This window comes from Cetorhinus maximus, chromosome 8 (genome assembly GCF_964194155.1).
Source record: "Cetorhinus maximus chromosome 8, sCetMax3.hap1.1, whole genome shotgun sequence".
NCBI classification, from domain to species: domain Eukaryota; kingdom Metazoa; phylum Chordata; class Chondrichthyes; order Lamniformes; family Cetorhinidae; genus Cetorhinus; species Cetorhinus maximus.
This window is the reverse complement of record NC_135886.1, coordinates 107,359,268-107,373,268: the sequence shown is the minus strand read 5'-3', so window position 1 is coordinate 107,373,268 and position 14,001 is coordinate 107,359,268. Positions and strand designations below refer to the sequence as shown.

Below are 14,001 nucleotides of genomic sequence, written 5' to 3'. Positions count from 1 at the left end.
GGGAATGGTGTAAGTAGTATTCATTCCGCTTCTCTGAGGTTTCTACGGATCCTGCAGTTACAGCAGACAATTGGGAGAAGCCCTGCAGAAATACAGCCACTTTATTTCTAAGTAAGAGTATTAAATTCCATTTTAAACCTTTTTCTGCATGATTGTGTGCCATCCTCTGTAGACATTGACTTGATTCTATTGGGAAGAGGGTTAAATCAATAACAACCCACCCTATCCTTCCAAGCTTCCCCCTTCCTGGCCTCCATTTGATGTCTTTCCCCACCTTTTGTGTACATGACAGGGAAATCCAAGAATATATCTTATATATCTTTTTCTACTAAAGAGTGGTTAGTTACAAACTAATCTACATGGCATTTCTTTCAAAGCAGCTCTATTCCCAAGTTCTGATCTTCATATAAAGCATTCCCTGACAGCTGGGCTTCTTGTAGGCAAGATGCTCCTAAATAAATCTTGGATTATTTAAAGCGCACTGTGTTTTACAAAAAGGGAGGTTAATGGGAATTGTATCATATAATAGAAATATTAATGGAGTAGAATATTACTTCTAAGCAAGTAAGGTAAGTAGAACCTGAAGACAAATCGAAATTAGTGCACACCAATTTTAAAACCAATATTGGGATGGTCCTTCACTCAAACCTTTTAGAATAATCTGCTGATTGGAGTAGCAGTGGCAGAAACATTAGAGATGTTTGAAATGAAGCTGAGCATTACAATCGGAGAGTTAGGGTACTGATGGGATGAATAGTTTTGTCGTCTTGTTGACTTTTCTCGTGTTTCTATTTCTTTTTTTATCTTAGGGGCCGGACTCCAGAATGGTACAACAAGGTCTCCGGCTACCTATGTGCAGTAGAGGTTGCTAGGATACGGGACTCCTTTCTGCCATCAAACCCACGGGGACTAGAGACCAAAATCTGAAATGAGTTGACACTGCAAGCAGGAAAAAGATGTCTTATATGAGTGTGCCCTGTGGCAACCATCATTAAATGATAATCAGTCTTCTAACTACCCCAGCCAAACAAGATACATCACAAGATAGGTTCAGATGAAGAAGGCTCTTCAGCCCATTTGGTATTATACTTACAGTATACCACCCTTTTTGTCTTCCTCTAATATATCCAAATGTTCCTTTTAATGTATCCAGTACCCTGGCTGCAACCATCCTTTCTATAAAGAAATCCTTCCCGACATCTGGCTCATAGAACGACCTTTAAGTGATCGTTATATAATCTTATATTGATAGATTTTACCAGTAAGGTAGTGATGGGTTGGGTGAGATGCCTAAAGTAAATTGTTCCTCTGTCCAGTGGTTTTAATTTTATTGCCTGTTTATGTGGCTTTAATCCTTTAACTGCTGTAATATTCTTGCACCCATGCAAATGTGACAAAGAAAGAGACTATCTTAGTTTGTGCTCAAGTTGTTAAAACTTTACTGATCTGACTGTAAATCTGTTCGAGGCGATATTCCCAGCAATATATTCAACTAGTAGAAAAGATAAATGCATGGAAATGCTTTGGAATTCGGGGTGAAGGCCCTTAAACAATGGAATAAGGAAATATGAGAGGGGTATGGAATGTAAACTTCCAGACAAGTGTTTACTGTGTATGGGGAAGTGCTGGGGGCTGTTGATGGGAGTGTGTGGGAATTGATGGCTGACCTGAAATGGAATGATGTGTTTGGAAAGTTGAGAGTGGGCTGATACTGACTGACCAGCTAATAGGTGCTTTCTGTGGCAAGAGACCTTGTGAGGTTATTCTGTTTAACCGTATGCTCGTATAAGATTCTGTACACATTTCTGTGGAGTACTGCATTAACTTATTATGTTGCACATCCAAGATGTATAGGGTATCAAGATATAGTCCTCTGTGTACTTGTACATATAGAGCATGTATGTAGATTTTTGTACATATTCTGTTTCCTTTTACCTGTTCTCTCTGCACATTGCCTGTACAATACAGAGGCAGGCAAAAGATACCCTATAAACCTGGCCATAGTGATTCTGAAACCAAATGCAATGGGATCTCCAATGGTGTTTTTCCCCTTTCTCTCTTTGAATCAATGCCTGGTGTCTGCAGAGCCCTTAACCCTGCTGCATCATAGTGAGGAAACCTTGTGTTGTGGGAGAATTGATGTTGTGTACATCCAGCTTGGACACTGTTTTGAGGGATTTTATGGATTTAATCCTGATAAAAACTCAAATAATGGTAAAAATACTAGAAACATTCCATGCATGTACAACAAAACTTTGACTTATCGCTGACAGATAAATTTATGTCTTTAATTAGAGATGGCTAGATTCACAGAACGTGATCTGCAAAAGAACATGAGAAATTTGCTGAGAGAAAACGCCGCTGGGCCAATCAAGCTCCCTTCTACTGGGGTCCATGTGTGATGTCTCATCCCAGCCATTTTGTGCTTTCCTAAATTAACCTTTACCTCCCTCCCCTGAAAATAAAATCAAGCTGCGTGTTAATATCTCAATAATACCCTCATGCCTCCTTTTCATCAGACATTAACCAAGCTCACTCTTTCAAAGGCATCACTTAAGCCCAAATCAATTACCTTCTCTGAGAGTCTCTTCCACATGGCAATAATCCTGTAGGTAGAAATGCTTTGTCTAACCTCTAACCTTATTTGGAGCTTGTGAATTTTGGATATGTCCTTTGAAGCTTTGCACATCGACCAAGTTAAATAGCTTAAGCTATTATTGAATTATTAATAATTATTGAAGCCTTTAATTATTTTGAAATGGTATATGAGCCCCCTTGGCCTTTTTTCTCCAGTGAAAATAAATTTAGTTACTTGAACCTTTCTTTGGAACTCAGTCTCCTAAGGCTACAAAACACCCTGGTCACAGGATGGCAATACAGGTTTCTGTGGCTGGTTAACTGAATTCTGTTGCATCAAATTTCCGCCCCCATTACTGAAATTGGGGAATCCTTCTGTGGAGAAACATTGATCAAAGGTCACTGTGGAGCTGTGTGTCCAGGGGAGGGGGGCTCCCACCACACAGAGCATGTACCTAGGATGTCAGCCTCCTGGAGTCACCAGGAATTGAAGACTGATCTCTGGAACATTGTTGCAAGCAACCCAAAAAGAAAGTAACTAAACAAAATTTAAAAAAAATATTTTCTTTGAACACTTTCATTTATTAGTAACAAAAGCATTGGAGCTGGGAATAGCGGGGAGGTTGTTTCACTAACAATCAATATGAATTCAACTGGGTAACAGAGTTTGTTTCCTTTCCAATTGGCCAAAGGTGGTCTGTGCGGCTGGAGTATAGTCCAATATTGGGACTGTGGGAGGTAGTTTGAGGTAGGAGGTCATGTGATGAAACCTCCAGGAACATATCCAACCAGAGTTGACAACTCTAGATCTGCCCCATTTTTTGCAGCAGTGGAATATCTGATGTTGACTCATACACTGGATGTCTTCCATTACTGGAGAGCATAGATGGAACTTTTGTTCTGATTTCACCCAACTTTAGTTCTCTGCTTTGAATTTGCTATTTTAATTATCTTAGTTTTATTTTGTTTTAACCAGTCTGAATAGGCCATCCCACCCTGCACCTTTAATGGGAAGGCACTTCATGTGTCCCATGGAGTTGGGTTTAGCAGTCTCACAGTCCCAATATAAACTTTTAGTGTTATTTTCCTTGATTTTAACCCTAAGATATGTCAGTTTTTCTATTACTTTTGTTTTTCTTGAGTCATATTAATACCATACAAGGGGAAGAGGTAGATGTATCTGACTGATAGGATTGGATTTCTAATCCCACAGCATGTGAATATCATTGGTTATTTTTACCACTGGCTACCCTGGTTACAATCCTCGATTTTTATTTCATAAAAATACAATTTGATTGATAGATTTAAATAATCCCACTATGGAGTACTTTCCTTTGATTTGTTTTAAATGCTGCAGTTTAAAACACACAGAAAAACTTTAAACTGCAAATAAGTCAACACATTTAATTATAAATCATCCATTGGTTCATGTTAGAGTTTTATTCACCATTTTCTGTTGCATTAGTTTGATGCATTTTCAGATAATTAAATGCATTGCACTGGGATTACTTGGTGCTTTGATTTCAGACTAATATTGCTGCTGGAAAGTGTGTACTAAAAGAGGTAAGATGCCATAATTTGTGAAAGCATTATATGTATGTATAAAATGTGTGGTGCGTAGCTCAGTGCTGCTTGCGATTACCTGTTGCTATGGTTTAGAGTAGTCACTTGGCCTTGGCAACACCTATTAGTCTTATTAAAAACTAATGAAATATCCAGTCTGTGGCAGGGTGGAGTGATAATTTGGTTGTAATGCCAACATTTAGCACTCACTACTAATTGTTACATTAGTCTATTCAGTTTATCTTTAATGTTACAAACATATTGCTGCAGATTAGCCAGTAGCAATGAATTTTCTTGATCTTTAAATTCTATTGGCTTTGGTATCTATGACTGAGATTTATATCTCTGTATTATGTAGCTCACTTCTTTTTGCCTGGAGGGACCTAATTTCAGAATCACTGGGGCCTCGTGAACAAGAACAGGTCTTGCTGCAGGAGGCAGGTGAAAAGAAGCTTTACCTTAGCTAGCAGGTGACCTGTCTGAAGCAGCAAAAGCCAGACCTTCTATTAGAAAACCTCATTTAATAGATCATTACAATACTACCTTTTTAAAGGCTACAAGAGATTTTTCATTCTAGAATTTGGATAGACTCTTGCATTTGAATGTTACTGAACTACATGTGAAACAGCTTCATGTTTCAATTTTTAAATAAGAAAGGAAAACTAAACTCCACCGCCCCTCCCCCCCAAAATCTTCAATGAAACTGTTTTATCTTTTGCATTGCCGCCATTCCACATTTAATCTTTACATTTCTTCCACGTACCCATGGCTATGAAATTTTTATTTGGCTGATCACAAGAATAAAGTTGGTGCCAGATATGAGATTGGATCATCGCCTTTAAAGATAAATACTTCACAGAGCATTTGAAATGTCTGGTCATTGCGTAAAGAGCATAAACTTAAAATTCTATGACAGGAAACACAACAGTATAGATTGTGGATGGATAATGGATTTCTGTCATCTTTGATTTTATCACTGTGTCCTTCCTATTGCTATAGTAACAACTTCAGCCGATCTAAAATTGTTAGCATAAGACTTCCTGCTTGGCTACGAACCTGCAAAGTATCATGTGTTCTTTCAGTGAGTTGGCAGCTACAAGTTATAATTGCACTCTATCCCTTAGGTTCTCTCATCATTGGGAAGATTTATTTTTAATTCAGTCCATTCTAGTTGTCCTGATTTCATCCATTGAATCACAACCAAAACCCCATTCCTTTCTTCTGGCTGTTGGGGCTAAGGACATGCTTCTCACTGCAGGTGCATGAACTGAAAGTGGAAAAAAATAATCTACCCTTTAAAGATCAACTTTTGATTTCGATGTGGTTTAGTTCTGTTGCAAATGAGTATGTTATTTTTAAGCTGGATATGGTAAATCACTAAGGGTAGAAGAGAAATGACTAGTGACCCAGCTTTGTTGTGTCAGAAGACTTGGATGATGCTTTTATAGCAATTCCTAAATTCTTTCACTCTTGTGCTGCGTCTGTGAGCCAGTGGATGACCAAACATGCCTCGAGATAGATAGGGTTGAAATTTTGAGTACAATGAAGATAAATTAATCTGGATTGAAAGGTAGATGAAGCTCAGCACTTTAGGAGGATGAGGTGAACTACTGAAAGGTGGCTGGAAGAGGCAGGATGTAGGAAGGGAGAAAAATAACAAAACAATACATCACAATATGATGTATAAAAGATCTACAACCCATGTGCATTAGAGAGTAACCAGTACAATTACTATTTTTTCTCTTCATGAATAGAAGTGATGCATGGAAAATTCACTAGTGAGCCCCTTGGTAGTGTCTGGACTGCACCTCAAAATATATACTTTCATCCTTTAATCAAATGTGAAGGAGTATAACAATGGTTTGCAAACTGCTAGAATCGTTGAAATGTCAAGCCAAGAAAAGCAATTATAAAGGATATATGATATTGGATAAATTGTTAAATATTCTGGAGTTCTGACTGATTTACATTTGGGAATCAGAAAGTACTTATATAGATCTTTTCTTCAGGAGATGGAATGGCTGGGACAGATAGTTCATGACAAGAGGTTTTATAAGGTTTGCAAAAGCATTGGTCTTAATGGCAGAATGAACTTTTCTAAGTTTCTGATTCCTTGTATTCCAACCTCCCTTCTGTGACCTCTGAAGTCACCAATTGTTTCTTGTGTGGTGAAGAAGAAACACGAAGAGCATTGTGTGCAGGGATATTGGAAAGTATGTTATTTCACTTACATTTTAGGGCTAACTATACAGAATTGTGCTCTAGACAGAGAACCTCACCCGCCAGGAGAGTATATTTGGAAAAAAAGTGCGCTTTGCATGATTTTCCATCCATTACAATTAATGGTTGGAAAGATGTGGAAAGTGTACCCACAATTTGTTTAGCTCCATTATTATTATTACAATATTGTATTCTCATGAAGGGGAGAAGAAACAGACATGAAGAATGCATTTGTGCAACACGAGTTCTTGTATGTTATATTAATAGATGTTACCTGTGCTCTCTGTATTGAGGAGAAATGTGTGTAATTGAATGTTCATGGATTGGAAGACCAGTAGGGACCTATAATGGCACAGATTCTATTTAATATTAAGAGTATTTTGATCTCAGGTATTTTAACTTGTATGAGGTTTTTGCCAATTGTACATATTGTATTCCTGCGAAATTGTGTCCAATGAGAAACATTTGTATGGGATTTTTTAAAGTATTATGTCTTGTATTAAAAATTATATTTTTTCCTTGACAATCTGCTCAAAAATGTACAGGTCATTTTAATAAAAATTACTTCAGGTTCAAAATGTCTCTGAAATCTTTCTTAATTTAAATGAGGTTCCTGGCATTTCAATAACTTGGCAAATTTATCAGTCTGTTCTGCATTGATTTCAGTAATTTCAGTTGGGTGGAGCTAGGGGCACCATGATTAAACTCTGGAACTCTCAAAGGGAAAGAAATCAGCAGCTGCCTAGAACTATTTCTCTTCCCTGCATCATTTACTGTGTTAAATTTAAGACACCTCACAGCCTATTGCTCTAATTCGTTCCTTCCAGAATCCCTAAACTGTGCAATTTTCCACCTCCTCCAGCGTTGATAATTTTGGTGCGCTGACGAATGGGAATAGTTTTGCATTTTCACCCATTTTACACTTTTGCAAAGCCTGAATTATCTGCAACCTTTCCTACTACAACGCACAGGCTTTAAAACTCTGTGATTGAATTCACAATGATATTACTTCTTTCTGTCCTGCACTGAGGGCTTTGGCCCCATGATCTCAGTTCCACAATGAAAATAAAACCCAGTCTGCATAGAACAGTCAATTAACATTAAAGTTGAAAAAAAATGTTTGTATATGCATTGGAGTTCCCCTGAAAAATTGTGGAGGCCTGGTTGTACTAGGTCTCTTCTCTTTCAGGGGTTTCCAGGTAACCTTATCAGAGGGGGAGCTTCTACCTGTCCCTTACAAGTGAAATGATGGCACACGGGCAAAGCCAGGTGCGGGCACTCTCTATTTCAGGAACTCCCACTGCTTTAGCTGAGTAAAGAATCCAGAGTTTCAGTGGACAATATTGTACCCAGTGAGGGTCTTCACAAGAGCAGGTGTGAGCCCCCATTGATGGTGTTCCAGTGAGATCAGAACTTGAAACTTTTACAGATTTGCTCCCTTACCTGGGGATGAAGAGGACCATGACTGTGGTTGGGGGAGATACCTGGAAAATCTCTGAGTTCAGCTTTAAGGACACCATGTACGCCCAAATAGATGGTGTTGCCATAGGTTCTCCTTTAGGCCTATCCCTTGCTAACATTTTCATCGGTTTCCATGAGAAACGTGTTTTCTATGTAATGACTCCTAACCTCCTACCTGTAGGGGATGGCGGTGTGTGTCAGCTTCACCTCTGACTTCTGAGCGGTCCGAATCACTCCCACTCCCTGGGTTCTAGACCTTGGACTTATTTGGGGGTTGTGACAAAGTGCAGCAGACAACTGGTTTTGGTGCAAGAAAAAAACTGGGTTTATTGAAGTCACAAATGAACTTATAACATTAGGATTACACTGAGATTATACAGACTTACAAAATACACTTAGTTAAAAATGGGGAACACACGGCATAACAAGGGAAAATCACGCTACTAATCCCCTTACCCTTGTCCCACCCCCAAAACCTAACGAAATTGAACTAGGAGAGGTCAGGGATCATGCTCACCAACCCAGGGTTCCTTGACAGTTCGAAATCCAGCCAGGTAATCCGGTTGAAGTTTTGGGGTACGCTCTTTGTGTCCTCTGGGGCCTGCTGTCCTCATGTGATCCAGGTCTGTGGAATCTGCGAAGGTTCTTCAGTTGGGTGAAGGGCGCGGTTGCGGGTGGTCGATCTTCGTGGAGGGCTGCGGTTGCGGCCTTGTTGTCTTCGGTTGAGCCTGCCACCCCATGCCCCTCGCCGTGATGTTGCCTGCGGGCCAGCAAACCTCCAGATCTCCTTCCTCCGCTTGGCTCAGCTCCCTGCTTAAACTTTGCTTCCACCGCTCCAAAAACTGCTCACCCTTCAGATCTGCCCATTCTCCTTCGTAACTGCTGGCCCAGTTATACTGTTTTTCGTATTTCTTATCTCAATCCAAATCAAGGTTAGTTCTTTGTCTGATTTTGATGGGCTTCCCTAGGTGATTGTTGTCTCGTTTTTAATGGGCTCGCATGATGTTTATCGTTGTCTTCCTGTCCCTGTAATAGTCTTGAACTGAAAGCCATTGTATATGTGGAGTATTGATGGTTTCGCATAATTGCATTGAATTGATGCCTTCCTGCCTTAGTAGTTAGTAGCGATTATTTATACAAGATTTTGATGGGCTTTAGTTTCATGTAAGATGATGTTTTTCTCTGGGTTGATTGTTTTAAAGGGAAGAATGAGTATTCTGTCTCCTCTTGTTGTCTGGTTTCGGGCAACAATGCACACTGCACTCAACAAACCCGGGCATGTCCAGTCCCAGGCCTTCATGGGCCTAGCCTCCTGTCTGCAGGGTTCTACACTTAACTCAGCAGTCGGGTCCTCTGCCATAAAAGTCCAAAAGTCATATCCTTGTTGATGATATAAAAAATGTGGGAATTTTGAGAACCCTTCATACCCTCTGCATATTTCCGATACATCGATGCTACGTTTGCTATGTTTGAATCTGCAGCTGCATGTAAGAGTTCCCTTACCTTAATGCGCTCCATCCCTTGTCAAATTCACCTTTGTAATGGAACAATCTAACGAGTTCCCTTTACTTTACGTGCTAGTTGAGAAATCCATTAATGGGTTCTCAACTGCTGCCTACCGCAAGCCTCCCTTCACTGGTCAATATACACATTGGGATTCCTACAGTTACAGCTTCCTTATCAACAACCTCATAAATAGGGCCCAAATCATTTGCTCACCTTGATGCCAAAATAGGGCACAGCAAAGCTATCCTGCAGGATAATGAATATATGTAGGTCAGACTGCTGTTCAGATCAGATAGTGTGCATCATGCCTAAGGCATGAAAAGTGCTGGTCTACCTCAAACTACTCTGGAAGGGTAAATTACCTCAAAAATTTGAGCAACGGGTTAAGTTAGCTGTTTCAGACTGCTATTATACAGTGGTAGTGTAAGTGGTGTTTTCCACTAACAGAATGCTGTTGTCAAGCCACAAAGATGACCTTTCTACCACACAAATGAGTGATGTGGTATATGAATTTCTGTGCCAGTGCAATACCAGGTATGTTGGCCATAAATACCAATGACTGGTGGATCATATCAAACAGCATGTCCCTTCAGTTGTTCACAATAGGCAGATTACTGACCATACTCAACCACCCCTTGCTTGCAAAACTCAAAACATGGGCCTGAATCTTCTGGTCATCGTCCGGGAGTGGGCCCCGCTCGCCGACATGTAAAATGATGTACAGTGACATCGGGCATGCATCCCGACGTCACTGCACGTCATTCCGCTCTTCAGTTTGGCGGGCGCGCACCGGTGTCAGCTGCGTGCCCACCGAACTGTCAAAGGCCTATTAAGGCCGTTAATAATCCAATTAAACTGGTTGTTTGGGCTGCCCGTCCAACCTTAAGGTTGGCGGGCAGGCAAAGAGCCCAGGCAGCCTTTACATTTATCATGAAACCTCATCCACGGGCGGGTGAGGTTTCATGAAGGCTTTAAAAATTGAATAAAAATTTTTAATAAAATTCATTGACATGTCCCAGCTCGTGTGATGCTGTCACATGAGGGGACATGTCTGAGTAATTTTTTTCTTTAGTTTGATTATGAAATTTTAAAATAATCTCCCTTAGGCAGCTCTTTGCCTCAGGGAGATTTCTGCACTCTTTCGCACGCAGGCCCCGACTCTCCCTCCTCCTCCCGCCCACACAGGTGCACGTCATGCCATGTAAAATGGCGGTGCGCACCCGATCGCTGGGGGACGATCAGCTGCGCACCTGCTCCCGCTCAGCACCCCCCCCCGGGCAGGGAGCAAATTCTCCCCATGATTTCTAACTTTAGATCCAATTCTGCGATTGGACAGCATTTGCTGAACAATGCTGAGTACGCTAAAATTACACTAACAACCAATTTAAGATTATTGGCTGGGCTTGCAATGTAGCTCACTTACACATGCTAGAAGCTAATATGTTCATACGCAGGGACCTGTACTGTGCAGGCAAAAGGAATATGTTCAGGCATTGCATCTTTTTTGAATAAACAAGAGCATGAGGAACAATAACTCCCTGGTGCTTTCACCGTGGCAATGTCTCGACCAATCAGAGCCAACCTGGCAACCAATCAGCACCCCTTTTTGCATGCAGTATAAATTGTTCCCTTTGAAATCTGGCATTCTTGTGCCTGTTCTGATGAGCACAAGATGAAAAGCTTCAACAGCCTGTCTCATTTTTCAGCAGTGGCCATAGTTTGGTGGATTGTGGAACTGGTGGGAAAATCAAGCTGAAATGGATAAACTATGCGGTATTGACTCTCACAGGTCACACAAAGCTTTCATTGATGAGTGGCCCATCTATATTAACATAATCAAACATAGATAACTGCTATTTTCAGCAATATGATTTCTCATTTTCCCCAAGCTTCCTGGAAGTTCATTTGTTGTAATTCATCTTCTGCAGAAGATTAAGTAAACAGATAAGAATGTTTATTAAGAGGAAAAAGAAATTAAGCTCAACAAATCCACTCCTTTTTGATATATCAAGTCCAACATATACTCTCACCACAACCCTATTCTGCAGAAACATATCTATTTGTCTCTTGAACCCATATTTACTCTCCGTTTTAATGCTCCTGCCTAATGGCATATTCCTCAAGTCTATTTCCACCCGACTGTCCTTTTCATTCATGATTTTCAACTTGCATCACTGAGTATCTGAGCCTTGGTGATAGTTCCTTCATAATCTTAAAAACTTCAATCAGGTTGCCTACGGTCTCTTCTTTTCCAAAGGAAGTAATTCTAACTTGATAAACTTTGTAATGACCCAGAATTCTGACACTTGCTCATCTTTATCTTGTCTTAAAGAACCAAAGACCTAAGCCGACAGTACTGGACACTGCCAAATATGGGTGCAATTGTAGCCTTTTCAGGATAATAAGATCTGTGAGAACAACAATACATTGATGAGATATATACATAGAGGGCTGGGTTTAGTCTTATTGCTGCAGCACCCACCGGTGAGCCCAGAGGTTATTGGGAATCTGGTGTGGGAAAGATGCAGCCACCTGAATCCCACCCCATGACAGCAACTCATGAATACGGGTGATTCGGGCTTGCCACTGGACCATGTGACGGGGGTGACTCTGACATCGGGAGACCCATGTCTGAGGGCTCAGTTAGAAGAAATCTCCATCTCCATAAAAAGTTCAATCTGTGTCATCAAAGGGACCAGCTTTGTTTGGATATGTCACAATCCACCCAGCGCATCAGCCCACAGCTCAGCGTCAGTCGTTTAGGAATGCAGAGAGATTCCATTTCCAGGTGATGGTCACAAAAGGCCATCACCAATGACCAAGGTTGGCTGGACAGAGGTCGCTGTAGAGGTGAGTGGCCGTGGATTCCATCCGACTGATTGGTCCAGTACCAAAAAAAGGATGAATGACCTCCTCTGCGTTGCAAGGGTGAGTTTGAATATCATACTGTCAAGAAGTGGATGAAAGGTAGAGGCACTGAATAGTTAAAGACTAAGATGGGTATTGAAGTGTAATGTGTTCCCCATCACCAACTTCCATAGTGGCATCGGCTGCATGTGTGTGCATCACTGGAATCTGCATCTTTCTTTGCACCTTACCCTTTGCACATTTCCTAAGAGCATGAGGATTGGAAGGACAACTGGGCAACCTGATCTCATGGGGCCAGGGGATATCCAACATTAAGGGCTTCTCCTCAGCATTATTGGAAACCTCACTTTTTCTCCCCTTATGCTTGCACGACAGAAGGGTCCGCAACACCAAGGAGTGATCCAAGATCATCTGGAAATTTGACTACTGACCGAGGCAGAGCTGGAAGCCCTGGAGCTGGTAGGCGAGCAAGACAGTCAGTCCATATCTGTCACTGGGTTTGGATTGGCGGACATGGAGAGTGAGGAATAATTGTGTTTAACCATAATCTCTGGCTAATGTGGCAGCCTGCTGCAGGCATGGATAGTAGTGTCCCTTAAAATCATCACTCCTGTAATTGTTTTTATGCCTCAACTGCTGCAGAGAGTTGTGACCAGCCCCCATGTGTTCCGCCTGAAACCTCCTCTGAGGGTGACAGTCTGGATGTCTCACTGAGGGCGTATCGTCACATCTGTCCCCTGCACCCAGCACCTGCTCAGATACACATACCTCAGTGGAGAGGCCCGGAGTCACAATTAGCTCTGCACAATCAGGCAGATACAGATGAAAGAGGCTGTGACATGCAGTCAGAGGAGTGTTGGAGGTAGTCCCCTGCTGCACTCAAGGTTGATGAAGGAGCCCAAAGGTGCGGACGCAGAGAATCACGTGGGAGGCTGAGTGTCAGAGCCCCGGCAGCAGGAAAATGGCCTTTGATGAGGACAACACTCAACCTATTGGAGTTGCAGAGGCAAACGGGGGAGAAGCTGGTACAGCTGCCTGAGGCTTTGAGCAGATCTGAGCAGGTGATGGGAGAGTCCAATCTCTGCCATGTCTCAGGTAGGAGAATGCATTGCTTGTTCCATGGAGAGAGGGGTGACTATCATGGAGAGGCACACAGTGGATGACTGGTGTCAGTGTTTCCCTGCAGACCATCGCTGGCACCATGAGCTTGCTGCAGCAGGGGGCCTGTGTGAAGTTATCGGTGCCCCTGGACACCGAGGTTCACCTCAGCCAACATGAAGCAGGGCGGTGCCATGTTGCACTGAATGGCCAGGGGAGATGCAGCCTGGCACAGGTAAGGGTTCAACTCGAGGAGTGTTGTCAGGAGCTTCACAGGCTGTGTGTCAGTGACTCAAGTTCCTCCAGCAGCGGTGGCTCCTGCACTGCTGCAGAGTTTATGGGCAGAATTTTGCTCTTGATGGGTGGACGGGCCTCACTGGCTCAGCAGCGGGCAGGCAGCCGATCGCCGCTGCCGAAACGGGCCCCACCGCCATTTTAAGTGGGTGGGCCGCCCGACGGGAAACACTATGCACTTCCTGTGCGGGGTTGGGCGGGGGGGGGCGGGGTGGGGGGAGAGGGGGGGGGGTGGGGTGGGGGGGGGGAGAGGGGTGGGGGGTGGAGTGGGGGGGGGGTGGGGTGGGGGGGGTGCGGGGTGGGGATTCCCCAACTGCCAGAGTGTGCTCTTTCACGCATGGCACATCTCCCTGAGGCAAAGTGCTGCCTCAGGGAGATCGCTGAAAGGCTGGGAAATATGAAAATTAGAACAAT

General features: G+C 42.5%; 1 protein-coding gene across 3 annotated transcripts in view; it reads left to right on the top strand.

Moving 5' to 3' along the window:
- The window catches only part of LOC144683859 (stAR-related lipid transfer protein 13-like), a 109,306-nt gene extending 103,905 nt beyond the window's left edge, over window positions 1-5,401 (top strand). For all 3 annotated transcript variants that reach the window (XM_078547369.1, XM_078547368.1, XM_078547370.1), the window contains exon 14: window positions 810-5,401. In XM_078547369.1, the coding sequence (XP_078403495.1) occupies window positions 810-927 (118 nt within the window). In that variant the 3' untranslated portion in view covers window positions 928-5,401. The remainder of the gene's footprint in view (window positions 1-809) is intronic.
- Window positions 5,402-14,001: the final 8,600 nt, after the last annotated feature.